Consider the following 17,978-nt stretch of genomic DNA (forward strand, 5'->3'; position numbering starts at 1 on the left):
TAATTGTGGAGTGATTTTAATCCAGTGTGAATCTGCAGTGTGTGTAGTTTTACAGTCTGACTGTAATAATTGTGGAGTGATTTTAATCCAGTATGAATCTGCAGTGTGTGTAGTTTTACAGTCTGATGGTAATAATTGTGGAGTGATTTTAATCCAGTATGAATCTGCAGTGTGTGTAGTTTTACAGTCTGACGGTAATAACTGTGGAGTGATTTTAATCCAGTGTGAATCTGCAGTGTGTGTGTAGTTTTACAGTCTGACTGTAATAATTGTGGAGTGATTTTAATCCAGTGTGAATCTGCAGTATGTGTAGTTTTACAGTCTGACTGTAATAATTGTGGAGTGATTTTAATCCAGTATGAATCTGCAGTGTGTGTAGTTTTACAGTCTGACGGTAATAATTGTGGAGTGATTTTAATCCAGTATGAATCTGCAGCGTGTGTAGTTTTACAGTCTGACTGTAATAATTGTGGAGCAATTTTAATCCAGTATGAATCTGCAGTGTGTGTAGTTTTACAGTCTGACTGTAATAATTGTGGAGTGATTTTAATCCAGTATGAATCTGCAGTGTGTGTAGTTTTACAGTCTGATGGTAATAATTGTGGAGCGATTTTAATCCAGTATGAATCTGCAGTGTGTGTAGTTTTACAGTCTGATGGCATTAATTGTGGAGTGATTTTAATCCAGTATGAATCTGCAGTGTGTGTAGTTTTACAGTCTGATGGTAATAATTGTGGAGCGATTTTAATCCAGTATGAATCTGCAGTGTGTGTAGTTTTACAGTCTGATGGCATTAATTGTGGAGTGATTTTAATCCAGTATGAATCTGCAGTGTGTGTAGTTTTACAGTCTGATGGTAATAATTGTGGAGTGATTATAATCCAGTATGAATCTGCAGTGTGTAGTTTTACAGTCTGACTGTAATAATTGTGGAGTGATTTTAATCCAGTATGAATCTGCAGTGTGTGTAGTTTTACAGTCTGACTGTAATAATTGTGGAGTGATTTTAATCCAGTGTGAATCTGCAGTGTGTGTAGTTTTACAGTCTGACTATAATAATTGTGGAGTGATTTTAATCCAGTATGAATCTGCAGTGTGTGTAGTTTTACAGTCTGACTGTAATAAGTGTGGAGTGATTTTAATCCAGTATGAATCTGCAGTGTGTGTAGTTTTACAGTCTGACTGTAATAATTGTGGAGTGATTTTAATCCAGTATGAATCTGCAGTGTGTGTAGTTTTACAGTCTGACTGTAATAATTGTGGAGTGATTTTAATCCAGTATGAATCTGCAGTGTGTGTAGTTTTACAGTCTGACTGTAATAATTGTGGAGTGATTTTAATCCAGTATGAATCTGCAGTGTGTGTAGTTTTACAGTCTGATGGTAATAATTGTGGAGTGATTATAATCCAGTATGAATCTGCAGTGTGCATAGTTTTACAGTCTGACTGTAATAATTGTGGAGTGATTTTAATCCAGTATGAATCTGCAGTGTGTGTAGTTTTACAGTCTGATGGTAATAATTGTGGAGCGATTTTAATCCAGTATGAATCTGCAGTGTGTGTAGTTTTACAGTCTGATGGTATTAATTGTGGAGTGATTTTAATCCAGTATGAATCTGCAGTGTGTGTAGTTTTACAGTCTGATGGTAATAATTGTGGAGTGATTATAATCCAGTATGAATCTGCAGTGTGTAGTTTTACAGTCTGACTGTAATAATTGTGGAGTGATTTTAATCCAGTATGAATCTGCAGTGTGTGTAGTTTTACAGTCTGATGGTAATAATTGTGGAGTGATTTTAATCCAGTGTGAATCTGCAGTGTGTGTAGTTTTACAGTCTGATGGTAATAATTGTGGAGCGATTTAATCCAGTATGAATCTGCAGTGTGTGTAGTTTTACAGTCTGACTGTAATAATTGTGGAGTGATTTTAATCCAGTATGAATCTGCAGTGTGTGTAGTTTTACAGTCTGACTGTAATAATTGTGGAGTGATTTTAATCCAGTGTGAATCTGCAGTGTGTGTAGTTTTACAGTCTGACTGTAATAATTGTGGAGTGATTTTAATCCAGTGTGAATCTGCAGTGTGTGTAGTTTTACAGTCTGACTGTAATAATTGTGGAGTGATTTTAATCCAGTATGAATCTGCAGTGTGTGTAGTTTTACAGTCTGACTGTAATAATTGTGGAGTGATTTTAATCCAGTGTGAATCTGCAGTGTGTGTAGTTTTACAGTCTGACTGTAATAATTGTGGAGTGATTTTAATCCAGTATGAATCTGCAGTGTGTGTAGTTTTACAGTCTGATGGTAATAATTGTGGAGTGATTTTAATCCAGTATGAATCTGCAGTGTGTGTAGTTTTACAGTCTGACGGTAATAACTGTGGAGTGATTTTAATCCAGTGTGAATCTGCAGTGTGTGTGTAGTTTTACAGTCTGACTGTAATAATTGTGGAGTGATTTTAATCCAGTGTGAATCTGCAGTATGTGTAGTTTTACAGTCTGACTGTAATAATTGTGGAGTGATTTTAATCCAGTATGAATCTGCAGTGTGTGTAGTTTTACAGTCTGACGGTAATAATTGTGGAGTGATTTTAATCCAGTATGAATCTGCAGCGTGTGTAGTTTTACAGTCTGACTGTAATAATTGTGGAGCAATTTTAATCCAGTATGAATCTGCAGTGTGTGTAGTTTTACAGTCTGACTGTAATAATTGTGGAGTGATTTTAATCCAGTATGAATCTGCAGTGTGTGTAGTTTTACAGTTTGATGGTAATAATTGTGGAGTGATTTTAATGCAGTGTGCATAATTGGCTGAACCTGTGGGTCCCTCAATATTAGAAGTACTGTTCCAGTCCACCTCAGTCTAATAGAATAACAACATCTTTTATTAGACACGACCGCAACTTGTTAGTTTTACTGAGTGTGTCCTGTGGGGCTGACGTGAACATCCTGGCTATGATATATCAGTCTGGTACATCTGTAAAATTAAACAGATACTTCATCAATCGGCCATTCATATCCCACAAACTACATTACCTAACCTCCTCTGGTCAAATGTATACAGCTACAGTAGTCCTAAAGGCGCTACTTTGCATTCCATAAAGTAAACATGTAACTCTATAAAATCTCTCATAATCATAAACAGAAAGGCGCAGCCTCAGTGTATTGCCTCCACCAACACTCTGAAGCAGTCACTGCTAGGCCCATTATAGGGTCCCATAAAACATGAATGGCTTTTCTAAATAATTGATGTTCTTATTAAGGAAGAAAGCCCAGAGGGGGGCAGGAGCACTCAGCTGAGGTGCTGCTATGTCACAGCAACAGGCTCAGGTGCAGCATTTCTCTCCTCAAACAACAGGTTTTCAGGGGAAAAAAAGATTTATTTTATTTCACGTTGTTGTAGATCATTCTTGTAGAGCGGCAGTATCACAGTGTATGAACAGAGGAAAAGCTGGAATAGGAGTTTAGTCTTAGTTCTTGAACTGCAGTGGATTGTAGTACTAAAGAGAAATGGTATTATAGCACTTAGCCTTCATATTAAGTGTGAGCGACACATAAAATGTAAAATTACAATGTAAAAAATATACAGAGCCCTGCTAGGGGCATCCCGTATAAGTAAAAATAATGTATGGCCACAACTTAGTAAGGCATGATCTCGTTCCCACGCCTTACTAAGTCGTGGCCATGCAATAGAATCTTGAGTTGGAGATCTCAGTTAAACTTGCTTATGTGCTCTGAGTGACATACTGGTAGCTAAAAAATTGCCATTAGCATGGCTAAAAACAATAGCAGCCCCCTTTTTTAGCCTCTTTTGTGCCTGTTTATAGATACTAGTATGGCATCCAGTGTCAGAAACCACATTAGGAAGTCTATTTGAGATTACTGAACAACTAAATGTGGTTTGAGGCGAGTGTGTGATGATTTAGGAATGATGCTAATGAACGGAATCCATTGCTTGTTAGCTACATTAGCCTCAAAGCTCCAGGGTAGAACAAACATGGCTGACTGACTGCATTTGGAAGAAGAGGAAATAGTGTAAATTAGATTTTTCACCAAACTGTGGCTTTAACTTGATCTGCAAGCTAGACTCACTGCTTTACGTCCATATAACTGTGATCCATTCTGTATTACATGTGTTTTTTTTCCATTCTTAGTTCTATTATTGTCTAAATATATGCAAATATATATGTACTGTAGCTAAAAACAACACTATGCTTCTTCATTGCCATCTGCACTGACTCCACGGTACAGACTGCATGGCTGGCTTCAGTGAGATGCTAATGTAGTGTGATCTCTTTGCCCTTCGGTGCTGGACCATACTGACCAGCTCTGTTCCTGCTGCTTCTCTTGTTTATGTGGCCGCACTGCCAGAGGTTTTAAATGACCTGATGTTGTAATGTAGTTTATTCTTGGGGTCTGGTGGTGTAATCTTAGTGCTGTTATTATTGCTGATGGTGTGTCGTTGAACACTTTAAAAGTAGCTAAGATTAGTACCGCAACAGGACACCCCTGTTGCTGAATCGTGCTGTGGAGAATGAGAAAAATCACATCAGTCAGGTTTTTATTTATTTTTTGACCATGAACTGAATCAGATTTATTAAGGCACTGAAAAGAGTTCATGATCCTACTGGTTGTTTATCTATACCGGGGTCGGCAACCCAACTGTTAACAAGAGCCATTTTATCCTTTCAACAAAAATCTGTCAGCCTTCACAGCCACATTTTATGCCCATGTATTTAACATTTTACCATGTTGTCTGTAAATTTGTCTCAGAATGTGCTAATATACTAATATAGACTAAAAAATATAATATAAACAATAACACAGCCAGACTATAATAGAAATAAACAGTCTATTCTGTAATAGAAATAAATAAAAACGAACAAAAACTCATTTTAAAGCTCAGTAGTTAAAAAAATATCAACCAGTTTATACGTGTTATGGTACTACTGGTACTACTAGTGGACATAATTAAAACTACAGTTGCTTCTGAAACATAATGTTGTTATTTTTAAATGTGGTTTTGAGAACAAGTATTCAGACAGATGTGAAGCACCTCATGATCCTCTTTTTTGACTCACTTGCTCTTATTTAGATGGCACGGATGTGCATGGATTCCAAGAGGGTTCAGTTTATCACCCTTTAAAATATCACAGCAGTATATGGACAAATGTATTGGGACATCTACGCATCACACCTACAGGGGCTTTTATGACATCCATTTCTAAATTCATAGGCATTAATATTGACTTGGTCCCTGTTTGCAGCTGTAACAGCTTCCACTCTTCTGGGAAGCTTCCTACAGGATTTTGGAAAGTGTCTGTTAGAATTTTTGTTCATTCACCCAGAAGAGCATCTGTGAGGTCAGACACTGATGTTGGACGAGAGGGCCTGACTCGCAATCTCTGTTCTAGTTCATCCCAAAATGTTGTTAGTTTTAAAAAGTCTATGCCATTAAAACATATTTCATTAACATCATGAATATACAGAGGAATTTGCCAAATTGGGAAGCAGAAAAACGTGAAATGCAATGCATACATGGCTTTTTTTATTACTGACGTGCAGAACACATGCGAATAAACAGCGCATGAGGCTATGCATTTTAAAAATGAAATGCCGAATTAATGTCAGAACTGAATACAGTCCTTGAAATAAAAATGCACAGCTGTTGTCACCTTGAAAGTACTTCAAACAATGTTAAATTAACATAAAGGATATCTTACTTTTCATTTTGGCATGTTTTCCACATGTTAGTGTTTAATTGCAATCTGGTGTGCAGTGTATTTCACTATTGTGGTTGCTTTTCAATGATGCAAATACGTTGAAAGTCCAAAAAAGAGGTTGAGCAAAATGGAAGCATTGTAGCTTCCATGTTTTGCATTTCATTTTGGTGCATATTCCACATGTCACCTGTGAAAAGTAATGCCATGTGTATTATATTTCACTATTTTCACTGTTATGACCACATTTAAAGCGCTGCAGCTTGGCCTTCATTATGTTTCAAGGTGACACAAATTCAGCATTTCATTTATTGCATGCAAATACTCATGCGCTGTTTTTCAGTAAAGAGGTCAAGTGATGTGAAACTGTAATAGAGCTTGGGTTGTTTTTCATTTTGACATGTGCTCTGTTCATCACCACGGAAAAGTAGTTTCATATTTACATTGCATTTCACGTTTGTTGAGTGAAATGATTGCTTTTTAATTTGGCATGAATTCCTCTCCATGTCAGTGATGGATTGTGTTGATAAAATATCTTATGATAGCACATATTTTTTAAACTAACAGCATTTTATTGAGGTACTGGGTGTTAATTAGCCAGTGATAAGCTGATCCCTCCTGGAATCTAGGCATATCCATGTCAGCGAAATGAGGCTGAGTGAGTCAATAATGAGGATCATGAGGTGTTTCACGTCTATCTGAATACTCTGAAAACCACACTTGAAAACTTTGCTAGTTAAGGGTTTGGCAAAATTTGTAGTTGGTAAACAGGAGTGGTCAGATCCAAAACCCACAAAACAAATGTGTTGTGGGAAATGACAAACATAAAAAAATGACAAACATAAGAAAAACTAGATCAGGCAACCAAGATTCAAAAAGAGGGCAAAGAAGCAATACCACTCCCCCATCACTCAGCACGATACTAGTCAGCACAGGCATCTGTTAGCTGACGTAACAGATCTGGCAGTTGGCGCTTTCCTCCGAGCGCGTTCGGCTGTCCCGTGATGTTGAGTGAGCAACAGTTCGAATAGAAGCGATGGCTGGTTTCACAGGTCTCGGAGGAAGCCTGTGCTAGCCTCACCCTACTTTGGAAGCATCGTGTGATTGGGGGAGTCCTAACTAGTGGGTGGAATTGGAAATTACTAAATTGGGGAGAAAATCAGGTAAAAATTATTTAAAAAAAAATAATAATAATAATCTAAAGCCTGGGCTTATATACTAGACTAGATGTAGTCACATGATAAACAGAACAGGTGAGACAGATTAGTACTCAGGTGATTGAGAATGGTGATCAGTGGATTGTAAAGGTGCCACTGTCTTATGGTCTCCCAAGGAGTTCTGGGAAATGGAGTCTTTGAGAACGTCAGAGTAAGAGGGATACTTATATACTTACATTTCTCACTTACATTTTCACCCTTTTTAATAACACTTGTTCACAATGTTCAAGTGTTTCTGATGAGTCAGCTTGTGGCCTGATTTAGTAAAGTCAAAATCCAGATGACTGGACTCAGTACTGATGCCGATAGCATTAGGCATCCCTAAATATTTGTATTATTATTATTATTATTATTGAAGCCTGAAATAACCTGAAAAACCTGTATAGGGGGCTCCTGGACACAGACTGCAACCACTGATGAGTCAATCACTCATTCTTTTTACCAGCACTGAGGTATAATTCATATCAATGCTGTATTTGAAAGCCCTTTGATACTGTACACCAAGGTACAGTCTGCATTATGGTTTCACACGTCTCTGGGATTTGCCTGAAAGTGGGCTGACAAATCTACAAAGGAAGGTTCAGTACCTGCTACTCATACACATGCCTCTCTTGCAGAGGCAATATCCTAATCCCTCTCACTCGCTCCCTTGATTGTGTCTCACTTGTCTTTGAGTTTGAAAGGCCTGTACTTTTTCTGCTGCAGATCAAATGGAGCGAATCTGTTAAATTACAGTACTTAATCCCTCTTTAGTCCTTTTACTCATTTAAAGCACAAGCCTGTTTGGGTGACCTGCCTTTATCATGGTCCCTGCTCTTTTCTTTCTGCTAAACTGATGTGGGTTTTCTTCATTGAAAGAATAGACAAAATATAAAATAGCAGTCCATTTTATTAGAAACAGCTACATTATAGGTCCACTATATACACTATATTGCCAAAAGTATTCGCTTGTCTGCCTTCACACACATGTGAACTTGAGTGAGATCCCATTCTTAATCCATCTGGTTTAATATGATGTCGGCCCACCCTTTACAGCTTTTACAGCTTCAACTCTTCTGGGAATGCTTTCCACAAGGAGTGTTTAATTTTTGACCATTTTTCCAGAAGCGCATTTGTGAGGTCAGACACTGATGTAGGATGAGAAGGCCTTGCTTACAGTCTCCACTCTAATTCATCCCAAATGTGTTCTGTCAGGCTGAGGTCAGGACCTTCTGCAGGCTGGTCAAGTTCTTCCACACCAAATTCGCTCATCCATGTCTTTATGGACCTTGCTTTGTGCACTGGTGCACAGTCATGTGGGAACAGGAAGGGGCCGTCCCTAAACTGTTCCCACAAAGTTGGGAGCATAAAATTGTCCAAAATCTCTTGGTGCTGAAGCATTAAGAGTTCCTTTCACTGGAACTAAGGGGCCGAGCCCGACTCCTGAACAACAACCCCACACCATAATCCCCCCTCCACCAAACTTTACACTTGGCACAAAGCAGTCAGACAAGTACCGTTCTCCTGGCAACCGCCAAACCCAGACTCCTCCATCAGATTGCCAGATAGAGAAGCATGATTGGTCACTTCAGAGAACATGTCTCCACGGCTCTAGAGTCCAGTGGCAGCACTTTACACCACTGCATTCGATGCTTGGTGATGTAAGGCTTGGATGCAGCTGCTTGGCCTTGGAAACCCATTCCATGAAGCTCTCTATGCTGTTCTTGAGCTGATCTGAAGGCCACATGAAGTTTGGACATCTGTAGTGATTGACTCTGCAGAAAGTTGGTGACCTCTGTGCACTATGTGCCTCAGCATCCGCTGACCCCGCTCTGTCATTTTACGTGTCCTACCAGTTTGTGACTGAGTTGCTGTCATTCCCAATCAGTTTTGTTTTAATACCACTAACAGATGACTGCAGAATATTTAGTAAGTGAGGAAATTTCATGACTGGACAGGTGGCGTCCTGTCACGCTGGAATTCACCCATTCTTTTACAAATGTTTGTAGAAGCAGTCTGCATGTCTAGGTGCTTGGTTTTGTACACCTGTGGCCAAGGAAGTGATTGGAGCGCCTGAACTCAATGATTTGGATCTGTGAGTGAATACGTTTGGCAATATAATGTATGTGTACACTTATAAACTAGTCCATGTGTTGCTGCACATTATCAGCCCTATTTATCATTGTTCGGGTTCTGACCACAGGACTGCAGTTGTCCAGATATTATTTAGGTGGTGGTGACACTGAGACAGTAATGTGTGTGGTGCGGATGTGAGTGTATGAGACACAGTGGTGTTGATGGAGTTTTTACCTAAGCCGGTATCACTGCTAGGTTGGGAGGGGAACAGACTTAAATATGACATAGTCTGCACATAATAGTGCAGAATTTGCATCTGTTTTCTGAAAAGAAAAAAAAAAACAATAAATATAGTTTGTGACATAACTTTTGCACAAATCACATATTATATTTTGTTTTTTTCCCAAATTTGTGAAATTCGTCAAATAAACAGCACAACACACACTAACACACCAGCACCACATCTGTGTCACTGCAGTGCTGAGAATGATCCACCACCTAAATAGTACCTGCTCTGTGGGGGTCCTGTGGGAGTCCTGACCATCGATGAACAGGGTGACAGAGATGCAGAGAAACAGACAGACTACAGTCTTTAATTGTACAACTACAAAGTGCTCCTATCTGGTCAGTGGAGCTGATAAAATGGACAATAAGTGTAGAAATGAGGAAGTGTTCCTGATAAAGAGCTCAGTGAGAATAAAATGACAGACAATTCTATAGATTTTTAAACATGAGTCTGAATATAAAAAAGAACACAGATGTAATGCAGATGTTTTATTCATGTATTGTTCAGGTTGTCATGGTGTATAAGTTTTACATCTACCCAATCAAAGGGAATCACGGTGTTTGATCTGGAGGTTCCCCCCAGTCAGACTCATTGATTGAAGGAGCTCTTGAATACTCTGTGCAAAATCAGATTAGATGAAGAATGCACTCCCTCTTCAGCTTCTTTTAACTGAGGACAAAATAACATATAGCCCATCATATTCATGTGAAATAGTGATTCATTGGTCTCAATATGCATCTACATGATTCTGAGTTTGGAAAGTTAGGAAGTGTAATTGGTTATAATTAAATAAATAATTAAATAAAGTATGTGCTCATTTTTCAGCTCTTTTCAAGTATTAAAATAGCAAAGAAAGTTCCTTCAGATTGTTTATTCACTATTTTTTTAAGAATACATATTTAATATATAATAATTTCTGTCACTCCTGTCAGAACAAAAGCAAAATACCAGCATATTATTACTAAAGTAGTAACTGTACAGGAGAAGGGAAAAACATACTTCAGTTTTGATGTAAGTCAGTGGAAACATATTTTTTTCTGGTAATTTTGAGCCTTTTATTCATTTTTTTCTACTACATTTTTTTCTACTACTTTTATCCATTTGTCATGAAATCCAAACACAATGTACACCAAGTATTTTGAAATTATGTCAAATGTTGAAAAATGGAGATGAGGTATTGTTCTGACAGCAGTAATATGTAATGTATAATATATAATGATATATATTATATCTGAAATTACCTGTTTAAACGATGCACTGAGTTGTTTCCTAATTCACCGTAGATGCAGTTTGCATCCTCTGTTATGTTCTGTAATATCTACATGGCATATAAAGCCTTTATAAAAATGCGGTTTTTCTTTGGTAACAGTAGAACAACAGGCTCATATAAATAGTTACTTGATTGTTATCTAATAGTTTGATAATGATAGTTAAAATTATATATTTGTTACTATACATACATACATACATATATATATATATGTATGTGTGTGTGTGTGTGTGTGTGTATAAAATATAATTTTTGTATGAAAGTATCAAATAACTTAACTATTAGCAAACTAATGATGTTCAGATTTATGCAATGCCAAATATTTTTCTGATTATTTGAGTGTCATGAATGGAATTCTAATAGCAACCTTTATTAACGCACATGCTCCTATTACATAGTTATAACATTCATTAACAAACTATCAGATGTGCACCGTTTCCTTTCTGCAGCTTTCTGCAGCCCCCTCAGAGTTTGGATCGTTGCTCTGAGATGCACTCATCCACTCTGTCAGCTCTGTTTGGACGCAAATGTCAAAACATTTGATGACTTAACCATCACTGGAGATCTCAAATAGCTCAGCTGTGATGGCAGATGTTTATCAGCTGTCTTTGGTATTGCCTGTCTGAATTTGATCACATCTGTGATTAATATACTTTAACTTTTCTCTGTGTCTGTTTGTGTCCATCTCTCCATCTCCAGGACCCTCGGAGCAAGCATAAATTTAAAATCCACACCTATGGCAGCCCGACCTTTTGCGATCACTGTGGCTCCCTGCTGTACGGCCTCATCCACCAGGGCATGAAATGTGACAGTAGGTCATCACTTTTTCCTCTTCCAACTGAAAGCAGTATTTCAGCACCTCTTTACTGCAAATGTAATCGATGAACCAAAACAGGGAAGTCTGACGTTTTCTTCTGTAGTTTTACACGGGAGCTGTAAGACTAAAGTAGCCAATGAACGATTACAGTCGCTGATTAGCATGCTGTAATCTGCATGTGAGAATCACCACACTTGCCTCAAGCTGTGTGAGTTGTTCAGTCATCTCTAATAGCCTTGCGTTTGTGGTTTCTTATACTGATCTGATTGCAACAGTCAGTCACGGCTACACATTATTATTATTATATAAAGCATTGATCTTATTACTTGATGATTATGACATATTCTCCAATATTTTACACGGTGCTTTAGGCCAGTCTTCATAACTGTGTAAATTATGACCCCTTAAAAACAATTCAGTTCCTGCCTATTACATTCTAATCAGTGTGAATCAGTAATACAGACTACAAAATGATTGGACTATTAACAGGTTACAGAATGTATAATACAATTAAAACAATGTATAATAAAAGTTTGGATTGCTGGACATTTGATCCTTTGAGGGTGATGCATAAACATGGATATTAGTTTGATCTACTTCTCTTCATTATTAACATGATTTGTCAGTGCTGTTACTGCATTTATGATATGCAAAAAAGATTTATAGATCATAATTACAGATAATAGATTTATATTTAATTTGGGTAAAATTAATTTTGTGAATATGGGAATGAGTAAATAGGAGCACGAGTTATGCGTCATCCATGTTTTAACTGGAGATGCACGCTTACATTCAATTTTTATCGTATACTGTATATTTATATATCAGAACAAGGTCTTGTATACATTTTTTATCATGTTAAATTCAGCAAGAAATGAACATTATGTGACCATTGCATGAAACAGAATTATAAAAAATATTGTGTGTCAGCATTGGCTGGGAATTGTCTTATCAGTGCATCACTAGTTTTAGTTACTTTGCATAAACAAAACACCAATAGTATTTACCGATCTAAAGCCTTGTTCATCTTTCACACAGTGATAGGAAACGCAGTGGCTCCCAGAAATCTCTGATCTACCCACTGATACCTTTCAACGTACCCAGTGTGACCGCGCACTTACTTTAGCTCCTCTGACGGTAGATGCAAATGAGTTTAAGGTTCCGTCACCAAACGATTGATTGAAGTTAATTAGTTACAATAATTACAACAGGTGATTCTGTGCTTTGTCAGTGTTCTACAGGCGTTTAATGCTTCAGGGTTCTCTGGGTAAAATATGTCTGAATAATTTATTATAGTTACTAAACTTAATTCAATACTAAGACTGAATGATTTTAATGAATGTGTGAAAGATTTTTTGGGCAAAGCTGTTTCTAGATCAGTGCTGCAAGCAAGCGATGCTCTTCAGGCCCTACTAATACAGATATTAACTACTTTGTATGTGTCCATGTCTGCAGCCTGTGATATGAACGTCCATAAGCAGTGTGTGCTGAATGTGCCAAGCCTGTGTGGAACGGACCACACTGAGCGGCGAGGACGACTCTTCCTGAAGATCGAAGTGAGCGGAGATGAGCTGCACGTTACGGGTAAGAGCAAAATGCAGCAAGTCAGAGACCTTTTGTTCATTTCATTTCCAGTCAAAGTGGCCATTAAGTACATCATATTGACTTTTTCAGGAGATATTTCATTAGAGTGAAGATTTGTAGAGAGATGTACTTGAAGTTCAAAAATGATTAAAAGCTACAGAGAAATTGAGACTCCTAACAAGCACCTGGAAGACCTGGCAGACCACCAACACTGTCCCAAACAGATAAACAACACTTAAGGCTTTCACTTAAACTTAAGAAGCAGAAAATGTGACCAGGTGTTATGATTAGCACTGAGGTGAATTTAAGCGATATTTAGTTGAATGTAATTTAAGGAAAGCTAAAAAAAGGTTACACTCCTGTAAATTTTACAAGACAAATAGATTAATACAAAAATGTATTCCTCATTTTATAGCAAGTACTATAGCTACTTTTACAGTTTCGAGCATAAGAAAATCACAAGTCTCACAAGCTACTATTACAAGTAGTTGTGGGAAGATGAACTGTAGAGGTTATACAATCACAGTTTGGCTGTCTGTTTATTTTCCTCAGACCTTCCACCTTAAACCTTCATCTGACAGAGTTACAAGCTTGAGCCCCACAGAGCTGCATTCACTGCATGTAGTTAAAGCAAAGAAGTGGATTACATTAAGGCAATAATATACCTGTCCGTTTCAGAGTGAGTTAGAGCTCTAATAGCTGAGATACTCTCCTTTAAAGTGAGATGGAATGAATAAAGAGCCACCAAAATACAGTCACAGGTTTGGTGTGCATTGGTATGAGATACACAGTGCCACTCAAAAGTCTGGACACAACTGCCATTATAAACAGTTAGTTTTAGAGGAAAGTTGCTGGCTGTGTTAACATGCTAAGATTTTTGCCAATCCATTTGAAGTAATCCAGTGTCTACTTTTACACGCTCTGTACTGTATAACTATAAAATACAGGAACATACCATGTTTTCAGTAGATACTCTGATTTTGTGATTGTCTTACAGTGCAGAACTTCACTAGCAACTAAGCTGTAACTGTTATTGTTTTCCACATTTTAGAATAATAGTGAAGATTGCAATGTTATGAAGTAACACACATGAGGGCAGATTTACTAAGGGAGGTGCAAATTACTGACAGTGGACTAATGTTTCGCTGGTGAAGATGGTCAATTTAGCCGCTTGCAAATAAAGAAAAGGATGACTTAATAGTAGTTAACCTTGGAGTAGCGCAGCATAGCCACATGTCTGGATCACATGTTTTTATTTTTCCACCAAATAGGAGAAGGTTCAGGTTCAGACTCATTATATCACCTTATATACTGAATATTTTTGACTTAGTGGGAATAATAATAATGTAGAATAATGAATAATGAATAATGTCTAACTTAAAAAAAAAAGAATTATTACTTCCTGAGAAAGTGTTGTTATTTCAACACCATGAGTAATGTTGTAAAGTCCCTCTTTAATTTCACTATGGTTAATTGCATTCAGGTAGTTTGAGAATGATGTGATTTTGAGCTCTTTTTAATGGCAAAATGGAGTCAGTGATGCAGAATATTGGCAAATCTGCTCCATGGAATTACACAGCGATCGGAAAAGTGTTAAACAATTAAGAACGTAAATTAGTTTTGAGAATAAATATGAACTATTTAAGCAAATCAAAATATCCTTTAAGTTCTGAAAAACAGGGCTTTCATGTAGAATATGTTGGACCTATAATCAGGAGAGTAGGAGTTTGATCCCTGACAGTGTCAAAGCCATGAATGATCAAAAGTCAAAGAGACTCTGGGTGTGTGGGATGGATGGTCCTCCCTCTTTGTTTGTTAGCTGACTTAGCAGAAATTGCAGTTAGTGTTCTCCTCCAAGTGTGTTGAGCTGTCCAAGGACATTGAGAAGTTCTGTCTTTGTCTCAGAGGAAGTTCATGCTGGTCTACACCCTGAAAGCTTGATAGCATTGTGAGCTAGTTGGTAGGTACGGATACAGCTAAATTTGTGCCAAAACAACCCCAACATTTCTGAAACCTGAAATATAGTTGATCTAATATGATCTATCTGTCGACTGGTTCTGTATATCTGGCCTAAGATTATTCTGGTGAAAAGCATCTCCTTGTAAGGGGGAGTCTTGCTGCCATGGCTGCTTCGTGGCTCATGAGGAGTCCCTACAGCTCAGACAGGCTGATCAATGCCAGCATGAACGTGCCAAGTGCTCTCATCGATGCGCCTCTGGCTTAGGCCAAAATGATCAATCCTGCCTTTTATCAGAGGTCAGATCACTCTGGTGGATTTCAGGGTGAGTTTACCACTCACTCCCACTCTGTCCTTGGGTTAATAGGATAAATGGCCTTTATGCTGTTTAATGAGGCTTCATTTATTCGTTTTCAATGTCAGCAGTCGCTTTGGGTGCATGACTACAGACCCCAGTGGTAAGGCTGTAAATCTCTGACCTCACAACTCGATTCACTTAGGAATTTTTTATTTTAATTTTCCTGTGGAAAAAAGTCTACAGGTGTTTCTGTCCATCCTTCCACTGTGAGAAGACAACTTAGCGCTGTGGGTCTGCAAGGATGTGTAGCTGTTCAAGAAGCTCTTACTGAGAAAAGGAGACAGACACATCAAACAAAGAAGCCGCTGATGTTCTTCGAGCAATGAGCTGACCACCCCAGAGTCCAGACCTGAGCATCACTGAGTGCACTTACATGCACATCAATAATAATCATGATTACCAGACATTATCAGGCACTGGCAGTTATCTGATTATTCAGCAGTGATTTGATTAATAAGCAAATGTGTTCTGGAAAAATATCCCTCCAGATTTCTTCGAATGACTGAACTGAGTGAAAAGAAGAATCTGTAATAAAGGTAAAGAGTGGACACAAAACTTAGTATTAATTAAATATTTAGTTGCTGTGGCTTTTGTGTATTTTTCAATGGAAAAATGAATAACATGGTCTTAATGGCTGTTTTGACTGGAAATGAAATAAATAAAGGGTGGTCTCTCACTTTTGGAGACAGAGGGACAGACTGCATCCTTTAACCTGTCAATTTTACTATAAGATTATTAAAGATGACAAACTACATCACATTTAGAAGAACTCCATCTAATGCACTCATGCAGGGCTAATTTCAGTGAAATGGATTTAATTAGAATCCTGCTATTTAGGAGAATCAGTCCTGTTTCTTAAGAAACCTTTGAAAAAATGTTGTATACTTGATGGTTAAGTATAGAAGAAAAACTCCTTTATTGGATTAGATAAGGTATAATATAATGTAAGTGCAGCAGTGCAGCACAGCACAAATCTGAAGATGCATATATATATATACATTAAGAAAACCTTTTATAGCAAGCAATTTCTATTGGTTCATTTTTTTTTTCTTTTTAACACAATGTAAATCACAACCATCCTGATCAAATGGGACAGAAAAATAAAAATGGACAAAAATACATATTTTTTTGACACATTCTCATTTTTGTCATAATTTATACTACATTTCAACGTAATAACAGCTGTAATCCCTGATTATTCTGAGCTGTAGTGTAGAGCTGATCTACAGCACTCACTATTCCACTATTCACATCTTTAACCACAGGGTAAACTCTGAATGTAATTGAAGATGACCTTGTTATGTTTGTCATCGTGTGTGTGTGTGCGTGTGTGTGCGTGTGTGTGTGTGCGTGTGTGTGTGTGTGTGTGTGTGTGTGTGTGTGTGTACAGTAAATTTCTTGGAAAACCATTTTAACAAGTATCCAGCTGAAGGGCCAGCGGCGCTGACCATCCAGCTGGCTATCTACACATGCATACAGCACTCCTGCCTGCTGACTGGTGTTCCTCAGGCTATAGTCTACACACACACACACACACACACACACACACGCACGCGCACACACACACACACACACACACACACAGAGCCAAACAGGTCGATGACTTATATTCTGGTGAATTTCTAAACCCCATAGCTCAGTAGCATACTTTTAGTACTGTGTGTTAACAATAACAATAATAATAATAATAATAATAATAATAATAATAATAATAATAATAATAATAACAATAATAACAATAATAATATGAGAATATATAAGAATCCAGTAAAATACTAAATAGAATCCAAGAGTTGATTTAGTGCAATCAGTCAAGTATAACTATGCTGTAGCGTTTTGGTACAGGTGTAGCAGCAGCATGTAAATACAGAGTGAGTGCAGTTAACCAACTTGCATTATTTACATCATAAAACCACAAAACTATAACAATAATAAATTGGCTGATTACTGATTGCGTTTGCAGCAAAAGCGAGCCAATTAGAACATGCATCCCTAAGTCACTGCAGTGTGTGAAAGTCATGAAAAGGGAATTCTGTTAGTCTGAACTCAGCAAACTTGTGTATAGCTGATATGGATCCAGCTGGTGATTCGCTTTGTGAGAAAACTGATTTAAGGTGCACAATTGGACTTTAAAACCACTGTTGTACCTTTGAGTTAACATTTACATTGTTTGTACCTTGATGAACGAGAAATGTACCTGCACCTTTATTTATTTTATAACTGCATTAGCTTGTACTGCTAGTCTGTTCTGCAGTCAGTGCATCCACATGGCAAAAAAAAGCAAAGAAAAATGTGGTGTAATCCCTTAAACACTTACAATACTACTGTTAATTGATGTAGCCTTTTGTAATAGGCATGCGTCCTTCTGCAAAATCAGCCAGTTTCGTTTCATTTAGTTTTTTACCTGCTACTACAGAAATATCAATAAAACGTAGTGAGGCAAGGTTTGTTGGTGGGGCATCTCCCCCAGTAATGGTGTTTTTCTAGCTGGCAGTACAGTACCACACCATATGGTTACAAATCCAGACCCAGAGCTATCTGTACCCTGTTCAGGTGCCTGTGTCCGATTCTGATCGCATAACAGAATCGTGAAAGTAGGCAGAGGTTTTTTTAGCATGTGCGTTCGCATCATTTCATATGCCAATCGAGCGTTAACAGAAAATCCAAATAATAGCAGCAGCAATGGAGCTTTAAGCTTCTACACTGCCTGGCAGAA

The 17,978-nt window shown here is 37.7% G+C and overlaps 1 protein-coding gene across 1 annotated transcript in view; it reads left to right on the plus strand.

The window, feature by feature from the left end:
• Positions 1-17,978, plus strand: part of prkcaa (protein kinase C, alpha, a) — a 230,038-nt gene that overhangs the window by 127,788 nt on the left and 84,272 nt on the right. Inside the window, exons 4-5 of the mRNA XM_017692988.2 lie at positions 11,246-11,357; positions 12,819-12,947. Coding sequence (XP_017548477.1) covers positions 11,246-11,357; positions 12,819-12,947 — 241 coding nt within the window. The remainder of the gene's footprint in view (positions 1-11,245; positions 11,358-12,818; positions 12,948-17,978) is intronic.

Source organism: Pygocentrus nattereri, chromosome 30 (assembly GCF_015220715.1).
Source record: "Pygocentrus nattereri isolate fPygNat1 chromosome 30, fPygNat1.pri, whole genome shotgun sequence".
NCBI classification, from domain to species: Eukaryota; Metazoa; Chordata; class Actinopteri; order Characiformes; family Serrasalmidae; genus Pygocentrus; species Pygocentrus nattereri.